The sequence below is a fragment of the Idiotropiscis lumnitzeri genome, chromosome 12, assembly GCF_059441095.1.
Source record: "Idiotropiscis lumnitzeri isolate Australia: NSW breed Sydney's pygmy pipehorse chromosome 12, RoL_Ilum_1.0, whole genome shotgun sequence".
NCBI lineage: Eukaryota > Metazoa > Chordata > Actinopteri > Syngnathiformes > Syngnathidae > Idiotropiscis > Idiotropiscis lumnitzeri.
Genome location: NC_142402.1, coordinates 5,143,520 through 5,158,620, shown reverse-complemented (window position 1 = coordinate 5,158,620; position 15,101 = coordinate 5,143,520). Strand labels below are relative to the sequence as shown.

Sequence of the window (15,101 nt, the reverse complement as noted above, 5' to 3'; positions counted from 1 at the left end):
ACTAGTACCACATCAGTCCAAGAGATCCATTCCTTTCAGAAAATGTCAAACATCCATAAGCAGCCAATGATCAGCTGTTTTATCATGTTAAACACTGTAGTTCCATACCTGATTCAATAAAGTCTTGGTTGAAACTGTTCCAGGCCTCTTTACTTTTCTCCAGGTTCTCCTCCATAACCTTGATATCGGCAAAAGGACAATTGCACTCAGGGAAGCGAGGAGAGCATCGGCACCAGCAGTCATTGCTGCGGCAGAGCAACTCGCCTTCTGAGTTACATGCCACATAGCTGAGTGCTGCCTCCACAAAACGCCCACGCAGAAACTCAGGCAAGACATCTTGCAAGCCTAAGGAAATAATAAAGAGAAGAGACATATTGTAAAGTATTCCTACATGCGCGGAATGTAGAGCCACTATACAATAATCAATATCGGAAAAAACAACCATCCACAAAGAACACGCTCTTCGTGAGAAGGCAACTTTGTGATGCAGCTTTTGTATTGGATCTCATAAACCTAGGTCCATTCAAATTGAAAGTTAACCTTTTACTAATAAACCATGAAACAATTTCAGAACATTACCATTGCTGCCTGAAATGATATTTTAATTTGTCATTTAATTGCTTTAGGGTTTATGCTAGGATTTGTGTATTTTTAGGCTTCCCTTACTCTGTGCACAACCCAAAGGTAGCCTTAAACAAATGGAGAAAGAAGATAAGAAACTGATAGACATTCATAGTCGTAAAAAAACATGGCAAACGCTGATAAACATTCACAGTGGTGAAAAAAAAAACATGGCATAAAGCTGACCAGATGACTGCGATATTGATTCACCTACAAAGAGAACAAGAGCAGAAGTGTGGGTGTATTTCGATTTTCATAAGGCTGCAGTTGGTAAATGTATACCACAAATTACACCTCATGTGCCGTGAAAAACAGAAAAGACGGGCCAACGGGAGCAACATGTTAAATCCTTTGATACCTTTCTGTGACCAACACCCAAAACGGTCCAGCAATGAAAGGGAGATTAGCTGTTAAATATACGCAGGGAGTTTGCAATTGGAGTAAATGCCATGATCTTCTTGGTAGACTTGCAAACATATTAAATTCCCCACACCCACACTAGTCTGCATCTATGATTTGTCAGCGAAGCTGGGCAAAGAGCCGCCAATTTCAAATGACAGCACAGGGCCACGATCATGTCCAAGCCCAAAACTAAGCATGCAAAGATTAGCATGCGCTAATGCTCGCTGGATGTGCCACATGAACACACAAGGCAATATTTGTTAACATCCGGCAGTCTACTCTGGATCTTCTTTTGCCAGTTGGCACAACATTTTGTGGGCATAATAATCAGGTACAAAGGGTGCGTTTGCACCTTTCCACTCTGACGTTCAGATGTATCAAGAGTGAAATGACTATGCGAATGTGTGGTATGTATATATATATATATATATATATATATATATATATATATATATATATATATATATATATATATATGTATATATATATATACAGTGAACCCCCGGTTATCGCGGTTAATGGGGACCGAGACCAACCGCGAAAACTGAAAATCCGCGAAGTAGCGTCGCACCTTCAAAAAAAAAAAAAAAAAACACTGTGTGTGTATATATATATATACTTCGCACCTATATATATATATATATATATATAGTAGCGGCACACCTTCAAAAATGCTTAAAAAAAAAAATAAAAATAAATATATATATATATATATACTGGTAGAGAGACAGAGAGTGAAATTCATGTTATAACAAAAAAACTAATTATTATTAAAACTTATTATTTTTTTATTCCCCAGCCATTATTTTTGTATTTATTCAATTACTTCTTTTTGTATTTATTTAATTACTTCGACTTTTACCTGCTGGTACGCCGTCCGGTGTGCCCTGTGAATGTTATGATCCTCCAGCAGAACTGGAGAATTGAACAGGACTCTCCAAACGCAGACCCGGGAAAAAAGGTGGTGATACAAAGATAGTGTAGCGACTTTGTAAATAGTTCAAGGGTTCTGTGTTTTCCTCTTTTCTGTGGAGGCTGTGAAGGCAGCAGGGGAGTGAACGTTATGTTGTCGTTGTGTTGGTCTCTCTATCTGATCGGCGTGGTTGCGGCCAACAGCAGCCGTTTTTGGCTTAATAATAAAAGCGTTCGCTGATGGACAAATTGGCCTGATTTATTATACAACGTTACAATATTTATTATAATCACAATATAGTCAGTGTAATCAGCGCGTCTCGCAGCAGCTGATGGCATGGCGCGAGATGATCGCTGGAGGAACGCCCACACAGCTGAAAAAACAAAAACACACGCGGCATGACAGGCACGGATCATGACAGTGAAATGAAAGGTGGCATTCTTCATTTATTTATTTATTCATTCATAACTGACAGCCTCACGCTCCGCCGTTGCCCGGGTGGAAGGTGCTCCTATTCGGCTTAACTACCACGCACGCCGGCCGGTCTCCTTCGGAGCTCACGAGCGGTCCCGAACGAAGCAAAATGTCGCCGCGCGAGTGCCCGGGCGGAAGTTGTTTCTCTTCGGCTTGACTGCCACACACGCCGGCCGCAGCTCGGGTACGGTCCGAACCGCGCGAAACGTCGCCCCCGATCGTGCCGGGGGGAACGTGCTCTTCTCCGTCCACTCTCTTCTTCGCCCGCCCACGCTCTTCTTCGGCGCACGCCGGCCGTCTAACCGCTCCAGCAATGCCCCCGAATATTTTTTAGACCCGCGAAGCACTGAACCTGCGAAAGGTGAACCGCGAAGTAGCGGGGGTTCACTGTATATATATATATATATATATATATATATATATATATATATATATTCTTTTTTTTTTTTTTTTTGGTTTGGAGCTGTTGGGGAGTCTTTGAGGTGATGCTAGGCAGTGGCAGACTTTTCAGCGGGTGTTAAGGAGAAGATGCTATACAAATATGTAATTATTTAATTTATATTTTGACTTTACACACATGTTTTATGTCAACAGAACTATTGTATATTTTAAATGGAAGTAATATTTGATTCTTCTGATTGTAAATGAATGTGAATTCATTTCTCAATGTGACATGGACACAAAAGATACTCAGAGGAAGAATAAACACATGCAATAGATTAGAATTGGATGCGTGGATGTAAAAGTACCTGTTGTCCACAACGATTAATCACATAACTTACGCCCCATTCAACACGTCATCCACTATTGGCGGCGGATGTGCTCCCGAAACATTTTCAATAACGGTGGCGGGGTGCGTGCGGACCTCCATGATCAAAAACTGATGCTCCTTTAAGATCATTCATTCATCCAGTATCGGCAGCAAATTCGTCCCGAAATCAATTCCGTAATGAAAGTGCTGTAAGGATTGCGTGGGTGCAGCTTTTTATTTTTTTCCCAATCCATCCATTATCTAAGTCGCTTCTTCTCACGAGGGTTGCGGGCATGCTGGAGCCTATCCCAGCTGTCTTTGGGCTGAACTGGTTGCGAGCCAATTGCAGGCCACACAAACACAAAAAAAAAACACTTGCGCTCACAATCAAAACTGGGAACAATTTAGAGTGTCCAATCAACCTGCTATGCACATCTTTGTAAAGTGGGAGGAAACCAGAATACCTGGAGAAACCCACGCGGGCACGGGGAGAACATGCAAACTGCACACAGGACGGCCGCAGCCGGAATCAAACCTTGCCGCTTGTCGTCCACCGTGCCGCTTTTTATTTAACTTATTTATTTTTTAAGATTAAGCTCCTGTGATCACAAACTGAGTCCAATTCAACACAGGCATAATCATGGACGGCCAGGCATAACCTGAAAAACTTTTGTTCCTGCGCTTGTTAACTCCAGAGATGAGCGTGACTCATGGCTTGATAATGCGATTATCTAATCATGAGGTGGGAATTGTCAGTCCATCTCTAAAATGCTGTCAGTATTTAATGCAGACCCACGTGGGCCAAGTCGGTCCCTCATCGGCGACAGGACATTGGCCTCGACAACATCATTTGTACGTCAGAGGCAGGCACTGCACCAGCAGACGTGCAGCCAAATAAAGAGATAAAATGAACTTAAAAACAACAGAAACAAACACACGCGCACACAGTGTGGTGATTGGCGAAATGAAAAACACTTGGCACTAAGACTAAAAGGTTTAAAAAACTGTTTGACTTTTTATTTATTATTTATTTGGCGGCATGAGTTTGACGTGGTACGGGTAAATCCCTTTTCGATGCCATTTGGCTGACTGGAATCACTTGGGTGGGCCTGAAATACCGACGAGAACTCACAGACGGACAAATTGACAAATGCCCAGCTTTGGTAATTTGCATATTTTCATAAGGGCATGGAGCGGTAGGAGTCCGGTACTCCAACTATTCCACATCTATGGAGATGTATGAAAGCAGTGTGCTTGGGCGAGCAAAATAACTAAAACCAAAATAAAAAAAAAAAGTTATTTTGTTCACGCAAAATAAAAACTGAAGTGATTTAGAGAAACAAAAAATAACTGAAACTACATTTTATATTTACAAAACTAACGACAATCAATATTGGGCAAGTTATTTCCAAAACGTATTATATCACATATTACATGTTACTTACATGTTCCTTTACCATAATACTGTATTTGCATAGTGATGATAAAGATAAAGATGTCCTTTATTAGTCCCACAATGGGGAAATTTGAGGTGTTACAGCAGCAAAGATATAGATCACACAGAGTCGGCGGCGTAATGTAGACGTTAATGTATAACATTAGCAGCAGACATTCATAAAACGCATGCAAATATACACAGTATAAACGTATCTAAGTGTAAGGAAACACTCCTAATGCCTGTCCATTATACAGAGGGGGAAACGCTGTAATGATAAAAACTACTGAATGATTGAAAATACTGCAATGATAAAAATATTGCAATGTGTGGGTGAGTTTTTTTTAATTAGCAACTAATTTATTTAATGATGATTTTAACATTTTGAAAAGAAAATGCTAAATTTTCTACCATACTGTTGCTGGTAAATATTCAACGATATAGTGTGGGGCATAATATTAAATGTTTCGAGTCTATGGTAGGAGATCACTACCTTTGATCAATATTTGTATCGATAGGATTTATTTTTTAATAGAAATATTGGAACTGTAAATATATAATCCAAGACTGTAAACCATGAATTAAATTCTCAGCATATTTAATTTATAAATGAAAGATAGTGATGGATGATATATAATTGATAATTCTAAAAAAACAGATTGATAGAAAGGGAATGTGTAATGAAAGCAAAATACTATATGTATTGATAAACTCAAAACTAACCTGAGTATAGTGTTTGTTTATATATATATATATATATATATATATATATATATATATATATATATATATAATTTATAGATCAATTTGTTGCAATTGTCTTTACTACTTGGAGACAAAAAATATGACTACTGCACTGAAATAATGGTCTGCTCTCAATTTAGTCACAAATGTACTAAAATCCACTTCACTTCAAAACGTGGAATTCAATTATTTTTTTCTCTAATATCACTGTGATGTCTGAGCACTACTCTGAGAGTATGTTCAAGTGCCATTAAAAAAGAAAAAAAAAAAAAGAGCGATAGTTCATTGACATTCTTTTTTTTAATTTTATTGTGACAGGCCAATGTAGATTAAATCATGTGACGCCGTTCATTCAAACAGACATTGTCGAGCTCCAGTTTCTCATCATCTCCTTGCGTCATTTGTGCCTTGGAAAAGTATCGCTTTTTTTTTTTGTTAGGGTCGGGGGGACAAAATACTATTATCAAGTGAATGAACAAAACAATAAAGCTATTTCACATTTACTCTAGCTTTTGATTTTCTCTTGGAGCTTGTTCAGTATCTGTCATTTGTGTGCAGACACACACAGGCCCACAGAGGACAGAATAGTCACTGAAGATGTGCATTTTCCGGTATGGACCTAAATCAACGAAACAACCCAACTGAAACGCGATGTGATGATGTGCATCGTAAGCCACCTACCCTGTTTAGAAATTGTCTTTCCACCTTCACTTCGATGGTTTCTCTCAGTCCCCTTTCAAAACATCTGTCAAAAATATGTCGACACTTTTTACCTCAAAACATTGCGCCTTGTCTTTGAGGTCGTATTTTGTTTTTTTTCCAATATATGTGTGCATTCCTCACTGCGCTTGACTGCATGTACCAGATTCCTTTATCTTAATATTAAACAAGGGGCCACTCAGAGTGTGGTCGTATGCGAGCCCGCACGCCACCAAGTCAAGTCAAATTTATTTGTATAGCCCTTAATCACAGACAGTCTCAAAAGGCTTCACATACCCACAGTCGACATCCCCTGATCTTTGCCCGTAGGAGGGAAAGGAAAAACTCAAAACCCCATCTGGGAGAAAAATGAGAAAACTTGAGAAGGGACCACAGATGGGAGGACCCACGCTTCCCAGGATGATCAGTTGCCGATCCCGGTTTTAGACTCTGGGCTGCTTGAGAAGAACATTTCTGCTCGCTTAGTCCCAATACTTAGCTACTAATTGTCAGGTTAACGACAGCTGTACTCGGCAATCGGCATCTACACCACACTTCGGCAAGGCAGTAGTTTATTTAAAGGAAACAAATCAAACAAATGAAATAATACTATAACTCTTTATCTTTTGTGTATGTTCCTGATGAGTACTTGTCAAGTTACACACTGCTTTATTTATTAGTTCATTTACATTCATTTTCGCATTTTGATAATACTGTTAAACTTGGCAAGTTTGTGCAGTATAATTGCTTTGATAAATGTTCACATGGAGATATTTTTGTCATTCTGATTGAAATCATTCCGATTGAAGATCTCTTGTCAACTGTTTACTTGTGATGTGACCTCATCTGATCTGCTATCTACATGTTCCACTACATTAATTACAACAGTCATTTTACAGCCGAATGACATGCTGATTGATGTAAACATCTCATTACTTATCAAGACAAGAGTTGAGTCATGTATTTGTCACAGTAGTTGATCATTTTCTTACTCTTTTATTAAAGCAACATTGTGATAAAAACAAGTTTCAAGTCGTTTTACACAGGCTCTTACATCAAATCTCTGATCGAAAACGTGATTTTTAATTGTGTAAACAATGCCACCTTGCTTTTATGTCAAGGCAGGGCATGCACAGACTGGCTGTTTTGATCAATTGAACTGTATACAGTGGAACTCTGCATACGCGCGGCTTGGCATCCGGGGATTCACCTATTTTGACATTTATGGAGTATTTCCATTCAGTTTCAATCTAATCGGAATACAAGGATCCTTGTAAACCCGGCTTATGTTTGGCATCATTAGGGGAAGTATTAACATGGCCACTTGGTATATATTGGTATATATGCCGCCGGCACCAGGTTGTCTCAAAGACCGTGTAGCATGCTGGCCTGTTCTCAATATTTGTCATGGGCGATGAGAAACTCATTTCTTCGAACATTGTTAGCGTGATCATTTGAAATACAAACACCTGCAAAGATTTATAGAAATAAAGCATCTCATATTGATTTACTTGCTTACTATCTTGTTAAATCATTGTTAAAATATTATTGTCAGAAGTCATGAACATGTTTAGTGTTTTCACATAGATTAATGTAATTATTAATAAAAAAATTAAAGGTCATTTGAGCCTTTTTATTTTCTTCAGAAGTATATATATATATATATATAGTATATATCAGTACCCAAGAAATAGCTCCCAGTTTCAAAAAGGTTGGTGATCAGAAAACGGAAAAATGCAGCTTTGCTCTTGGTGCCCCTCGCGGAACATTGTTATTTCTTAAACCAGCATTTGTGTGTGTCTATACATGAGGTGAGAAGGCAGCCCAGCGGTATATTTTCACAGTTTATGAAGATATAAGTAGCACTTGCCTCCTTGTCTGTAGTCATCATAAAAATATGCTTACATACTGTCATGCACAGATGGTTTCCCACCTACAGCCTTTATTATACTATCCTGCGGTAAAATGAAAATGTCAAAATAGTCCACTGAAAATGCACGGCTTACAAAGATCAAACATTTGAACTGCCAACTGGAAATTATACTCTACAGATGATGACAATTTGTAAATAAGAAATATAAGCAGTAGTTGGAAATCCTAGGGCTAAACGATTTATCATTTTTGGAAGGAAAATTTGATTTAATGATCATCAAAGCTGCATTTTTAAGCACATTCATCCCCCTAAACTCAACATCTATTGATAGTCCATTCATATATAAGTCAGTGTCCCTGCTTTCCTCAGCACTCAGCTAACTTATTCTACACCATGTCTATGGTCAGGACTCAGCAGCTACAAACTGTGCAGTGGGTATCCACTCCTCAAAGAATATAATCCTTGCCTCTGTGACAGCAAAAAAGGCTAAACTTATAACTAGCACTATAACAAAGGATAAGGCGTATCTAGGCATGCAGCACACCGAGCAAGAAGAGAGAACATAAGAGGATGGAGAAGCTATTACAAATCGCTAAAATTATCTGAAATGCATAGTCGCTCGCATAAGAACACAATAAGTGATTAGGCGTACTGTACACTTTGCTTGTCAGTTTTGCTAAAACTGCATTAGGGCTGACTGAAACCAGTACTTTGAGGACGGTAAGTCTTAATTTTTTTTCAGAGGATTGCTGGTCCTGTGGCTTGTACTCTGAAGCAACCTAAACATTAAAAAACAAAAAAAAAAAGCAATTTCACAGACAGCCACGGGAGGGCACTCTAGACTTGTGCATCAATCTCTCAGAGTCCTTACAAAGACAACTAAGATTGATTGGACACAAACGGCCCTCAATAGAATCATATTCTGCAGACTACAAAGCAGCTCAAAGTGAAATTTGCAACGGAAAAGCATAATCGACCAATAGAGAGAAAGTTTGGAGTGAATGAGAAACTTGTTAGGTACTGGCAAAATGTGAAAAGGCTATTTTTACTGCGATGAAGAAAACAAAACAAAAAAATATTGAAAGCTAGATGGTCACAGCCACGGAGGAACGAGTTCGCCAGCGGTTGCTTAAACAACCTCCTGCGAGTGAGTTTTTGCGGGAGGACTTCTTGGTGCTTTCGCTTCAAGCAACGCAACTGCCTCGACTAGTACACGGACAGCGGTGTCCCAAAGACATTAAAATGAACACTGGTCACCTTTTCTCTTCATGTTTAGTTTTCATGTAGCTAAATAACAGAGATGGGCATTTGTCCTTGGGACGGAATGGTCTCTCTGTCCGTCTCAGATGGTGGCACATTTTTTGGGCAAAGGATGCAGGACAAGACGTTTTGTAAAAAGGACGCATTAATCAAGGGTTTTTCATCCGACCCCTTAAGTTCCACATGCATAGAATTCAAATATTTGCACTCGGAGCAGAATGAAATCTTGTAATGGACTATCTCTCTCTCGCTTTCTCTCTCTTGTGGGCTCCAGCGGGAAAGCGAGCAGCGGAGGGGCTGTGTGAAGAATCAATTGAGAGCCAAAATAAGCATCTTAAGTTGTGTTTAATTTGAGCAAAGGAATAAAGTTCAATAAATACAGCCAGCTCTACAGTGAGGCCCCGGTCCAGGCTCATCAGTTAATTTGTCTCATGTGACGAGTCTAGAAAAGGTACAATGCACTACCAGCAAGCTTGGCAGCACTAAGGAGTGTAAATATCATTTAAAATGCATGTTTTGTGTGTCAATTATATAACTTACATTCTTATTTTATTGTTTCATTATTTGCGCGTATGCTTATCAGTTTGGAGTCAGCCAGTCCTCCCTGAAGCGTCTCCAATTGGTCCAAAATGCTGCTGCTCGTCTTTTAATGGAGCTCTGAAGACAGATCACCTCACCCCGATATTGGCCTCTCTACGATGGCTTCCAGTGCACTTGAGAGCTCGCTTTAAGAAACTTCTGTTCGTCTTCAAATCTTTAAATGGCCTCACCCCAGCGTACCTCTCCGAGCACCTCCACCCCTACGTGCCAGCCTCTGCCACAGGTTTGTGGACCAAATGCAAAAACTAAGCGCAGCCTCAGGGGGATCGCACCTTTTCTGTTGCCGGGCCTTCCCCATGGAATAACTCCCCCAGTTAAAGTTAGGCAAGCCCCCTCTCTGTCCACATTGAAGACACATTTTTATTCTTTAGCTTTATAATCTACAAGAGACTGTCACTGTATCTATTGTAAATGTGTTTGTGTTTCAATTTGTGTTTCAATCTCCTGCTAATTTATGTTACACCATATGGAAAGCACCTTGTTACAGCTCCAGCTGTTGTGAAATGCGCATATAAATAAAGTTGTATTGTACTGTATTGTTTAAGTTTTTTGGAGCAAAATTTGAAACCTCTGTTGTTAGTCACTCTTCATGCACAAAAGGTCACACATTTATTGTTTTGAGTACGGGGGTGGGGAGGCTGTGCGTTTAATGCGAGACGGAAAATAGGAGTGCCCATGCGAAATAACTATTTGTTAGTATATCTTCCACCAATTCAGCCAGTTTGCTAGTCTTTTATCAATGCTATAACTTGCCTTCCAAGATCAAATGTCTGTTGTTGATCTCGTATTTTATAAAATAAATTACCTGCAAAACATTTGACTTTTTTTTTTTACCTCATTATACGTTTTTAGGCTGGTTCAACATATACTCCATTCATATTAAAATATTGAACACAGTTAAATGTTTTAACTATGTTAACTCAGTTTTAATTACTTGAAAAATAATTTGCATACTTTGTAAAGCCAAATTCATAGACCATACCATATTATCTGTGCATCTTTAATCACATCATCTCACAACAAAACACCCTGCTCAATTTACCACTAGGCCTTGCAAACCAATACTCTTGGCATGTGGTGCTTGTGGGCAACTAAATGTACTGTACAAATTGTGAGAATTGTTTCAAAGAAAAATGCCTGTAAAAATGATGCAGTTCAGATCCCATTCAAGGAAGGAAGAAAGCTATTCGTTTTTTAATTATCCATCCATCAATTATCTGTACCGCTTCTCCTCACTAGGGTCGCGGGGTTTTCGGGCAGTAGGCAGGGGACACCCTGAACTGGTTTCCAGCCAATCGCAGGTCTTTGAATTAATTTATTATTCAAGGAAATATCTGTTGCAAGCGTCTCAAAAAAATAGTAGTCATGGATTGTCCAGTATGACACCAGTAACACCAAAATTGGAAGTTTTCTGACAAACCTAAATACAATTTAAAATTCCGTAAATTAGTGGTTGTCTGTATTTTTCTGCGCTGCAATTGGAGACAATAAGATTAGGGTCTTCCCCCTGTGATCGTCTCCAGCTTCCCCGTGATGGAGTGACTGAATGGATGTTTAAAAAATAGTAAGTTAGGAGTAAAACAAATGCTCAAGCTGTGTTAATTAAGTGTTCTTAATTGGCAGGCTTGCTTGAGAGAACCTCTTTCCCTGCTCCTATTCTCACAAGTGTATTTACGGCATAATACAAAATGTGAATCCAACCTGTCATACCTGCAACAGTCTAATTACTCAAATCAAAAGCCATTGTGTGGTCCCAAAAGTGTATCGTTTTCTTTTGGAAAGCAAAGTGGAGGTTTTCAGATCTGTTTGTCTTGGTGTCCTTGTTGTCTTGCTAAATCGGTCTCCCTGTCTGGTAATCATCTATTTGTTTTGTCAACAAGCAATCCTGCAGTGCCTTCCAATGAATATGCATGTCTCTTCTTCTTTGGTACTTACTCGTTCGATGGCTTGGAAAAGAGATGTAATTAGCGACTCCCCACCTCACGCACCCCCGTTCTATGCCTTGGCAGGTGTACTGCTGTGTTTGTGCATGCGTGGCTAAATAATTCAACGTGCTTGTGTGTTTGCAAATCTGGCACGGTTTCTTTAGTTCCTTGCTGTGTGCTCTGTATGTTTGCTACTTTGAGTCTGGCTTTCTTCAATGCTATGACAGTAAGCTGTTTCCTTCTCTGTTATGCTGATAGGCATCAGATCTCTCTGCTTTGAATATTGCAAAAACCTGCAGATCAACTCAAATTTGATGTAAGTGGCTGCATATCAAGTACGACACAATACAAGCTCCAAATAGAAAATAAATATTGCATGCCGTTTTTATGTCGAGAAGATTGCCAAATTATCGAGTGCTGATCGATATGATTGTTTAAACACCATCAAGGTGAGATTTATACATTGGTTAAATAGAAAGTGTACACCTGCTCATATAAAGTGGTCAATAGGAAACACTTGGCACTCATTTAACTTGTATTAGTACGATAATTTCAGTTACATGTAACAATTTGTTAAATACCCATTCATGGCAGTTGTCCGTGTAATGTTCCAACAGCTTGCAGTATATTAAAATGAAAAGACAATATGGCCTTGTTTAAAGGGCATGCAAATAGAATTTGTTACTCATATTAAATCCTCAAACACTATTGTCTGCACTGCCATTTACTGGCGACCAGATCCAACTTGTGCCCACACATCGGCACTCTGTACTCCCCTGTCTGTGTGTGGTTATGATGCACAGAATACATTAGAGTACGAGCAGTGGAAATGGAGAAACACAAGCCAAATACTTCCTCTGTGATGCTGTGTTGCTGAACGCCTCTTGTACTCCTCTTTCACACAGCACAGGCAAATCACATTCTTGACAAAGCCAGTTCCATTTGAATTTTTTTTCTCTTCAGACTTTATCAAATCAAGCTGGATGTGAGAAAAACAAACCTGAGGCTCGCAGTGTGTGAACAAAGCTCACTATGTGGGATCTGGCATAATATCTATGAATGCATTTTTGAAAAATCAACTTTCGAAACAATGTGCTTAGTTTTATTTGAAAGAAAAAGTTCATTCTAAGACAATATTACCACCATGTATTTCGTAAATCTCTTTTGTTCAGCTTTTCACACATAATAAGGTGGACCTTTTGGGTTTTTGTCATACGAAGTGAAACTTGCCTACAAAATGATAAAACGATTGAAAACACGCATTGCATCATTTCAGCGGTTAAACATTAACGCTTTATGGCTTTCCATGGCTTTTCTTATAATCCAAAGCCACACAAAGCCCTGCAATTAATCCTCTGTAGGTGAGATGCGAATGACATAAATGACTTTAACCTGACTACTAGCGTTGCAAGACTCCACAAAAGCTCAGGGCCTTAGCTGGGAAGGAGTCATATCGTTGAAAGTTTGAATTAGAGGAGAAATTGCATTATTCACCCACCTAGCAATCAATTGACCATGTGAATTTGAGTGGAAAAAAATGCATTCTGCAGTGGTGGATGGGACGGGGACATACATGCGATGCAATATCTCCAAAATATGTAAATTGCACGTTTTTCAAATCTATCTGGTATTCTGCGGTGGTTGGGGATCACAGTGTAGTGCAGTGTAAAATAAAGAAGATGATGTGTGGTGAATTCTGCAGGCTTTGATTCAGTAACAAGATCAAGCTATTTCGTGATAATCTCTTTCTCTAACAAAATATCTAGATAGTCCTTCAAACTAGTATTTGTTCCAAAATTCCAGAGTTCCATAAATCCAAATTCTTTCATTTCATGATAGACTGGTGACCTGTCCAGGCTGTACTGTAATGTGGAGGCCTGCATAGTCATGGTTGGGAATCCATGGATTCATCTATTCGCAGAATTGTTTTTTTCCAACCAAAATTTTATGGGGGAAAACGCATATTGGAGGAGAATTGTTTTTGGAAGAATTTTGGGATAAAAAAAAAAAAGAAAAAAAATCCATCCGTCTATCCATCCATTATCTGTACGGCTTCTCCTCCCCTAGTAACCCTAACCCAGTTGTCTTCGGGCAGTAGACGGAGCACACCCTGAACTGGTTGCCAAGCAATTGCCGGGCACACAAAGACAAACAACCATCACACTCACACCTGGGGGCCAGAGAGTGTCCAATCAACCTGCCATGCATGATTTTGGAATGTGGGAGGAAACCAGAGTACCCAGAGAAAACCCACGCTGGCACGGGGAGAACATGCAAATTCCACACAGGAAGGCCAGAGCCGGAATCTAACTCATGACCTCTGCACTGTGAGGCCATCGTGCTAACCAGCCGTTAAATTATTTTTTTCAATCAATCAAATATACACTATGGTCGGTTTTTCAGATGAAATGCTTGAGTAGATTCTACCGGCTTCTTTGGACCCTGATTAGGATAACTGATATACAAAATGGGTGGTTGGGTGCATGGTTCAAATAAATGCATAGCGCACCCAGAAACTTTACAGACTGCTTCAATTTTTTCCGACATTCCGTAATATTTTAAACTGGACTATTTTATTTTGTATCCAATTTTACATTTAAAAGCGATTACAACATTTAATAATATCAACTTGTGCACAAGTCATTTTAGGATTCTCTATAGTCAGTCAGTCAAATTGAAGTCTGGGTTCTGGTCAGGTCAGTTATAGGAAATTCGTGGAGTTGTCCTGAAGCCAGTGCTTTTTGGTTGACATCCATACCTGGCCACGTCAGTCTACTCTCCCGGTTGCTCCTGCAGAAAACATCCAGACAATATGAGGCTGCCACCACCAAGCTTTAACTGGAGGGAAGACATTGGCCAGGTGATGAGCAGCGCCCGTTTTCCAACCCCATTCACACCAAAGAGTTCAGATTGTGCCTCATTGGACCAGATACATTTTTCTCTCATGATACAAAGGTATTTTGGGTTTGTATTTGGGCAAATACAAGGCATGCTTCCCTGTGCCTTTTACAAAAGAGTGTCTTACATATGACCACTCCATCCCAAAGACCTGATTTGGGGATTGCCAAGGGATGCTTGCCCTTTCAGAAGGTTCCCCTTTTTACACAGAGGAATGCTAGAGTCATCAGGTTCATCAGCCATCAGGTTCTTGGTCACACCTCCGGACTAATGCCATTCTCCCCAAATTACTCAGTTTCTGGTGGCCAGATCTATGTAGTGGCCTGGCAGAAATACTACTACTACTACTAATATTACTACTAGTACTAATAATAATAATTCAAATTAATAATAATAATAATAATAGGCCGCACAGTGGCCGATTGGTTAGCATGATGGCCTCACAGTTCAGCGGTGCATGATTCGGTTCCGGCTCTGGCCTTCCTGTGTGCAGTTTGCATGTTCTC

The 15,101-nt window shown here is 39.6% G+C and overlaps 1 protein-coding gene across 1 annotated transcript in view; it reads right to left on the bottom strand.

Annotated features, from left to right (window-relative positions):
- brinp2 (BMP/retinoic acid inducible neural specific 2) overlaps positions 1-15,101 on the bottom strand; it is a 194,799-nt gene that overhangs the window by 49,299 nt on the left and 130,399 nt on the right. The window contains exon 6 of the mRNA XM_088311154.1: positions 109-345. Within this exon, the coding sequence (XP_088167280.1) occupies positions 109-345 (237 nt within the window). The remainder of the gene's footprint in view (positions 1-108; positions 346-15,101) is intronic.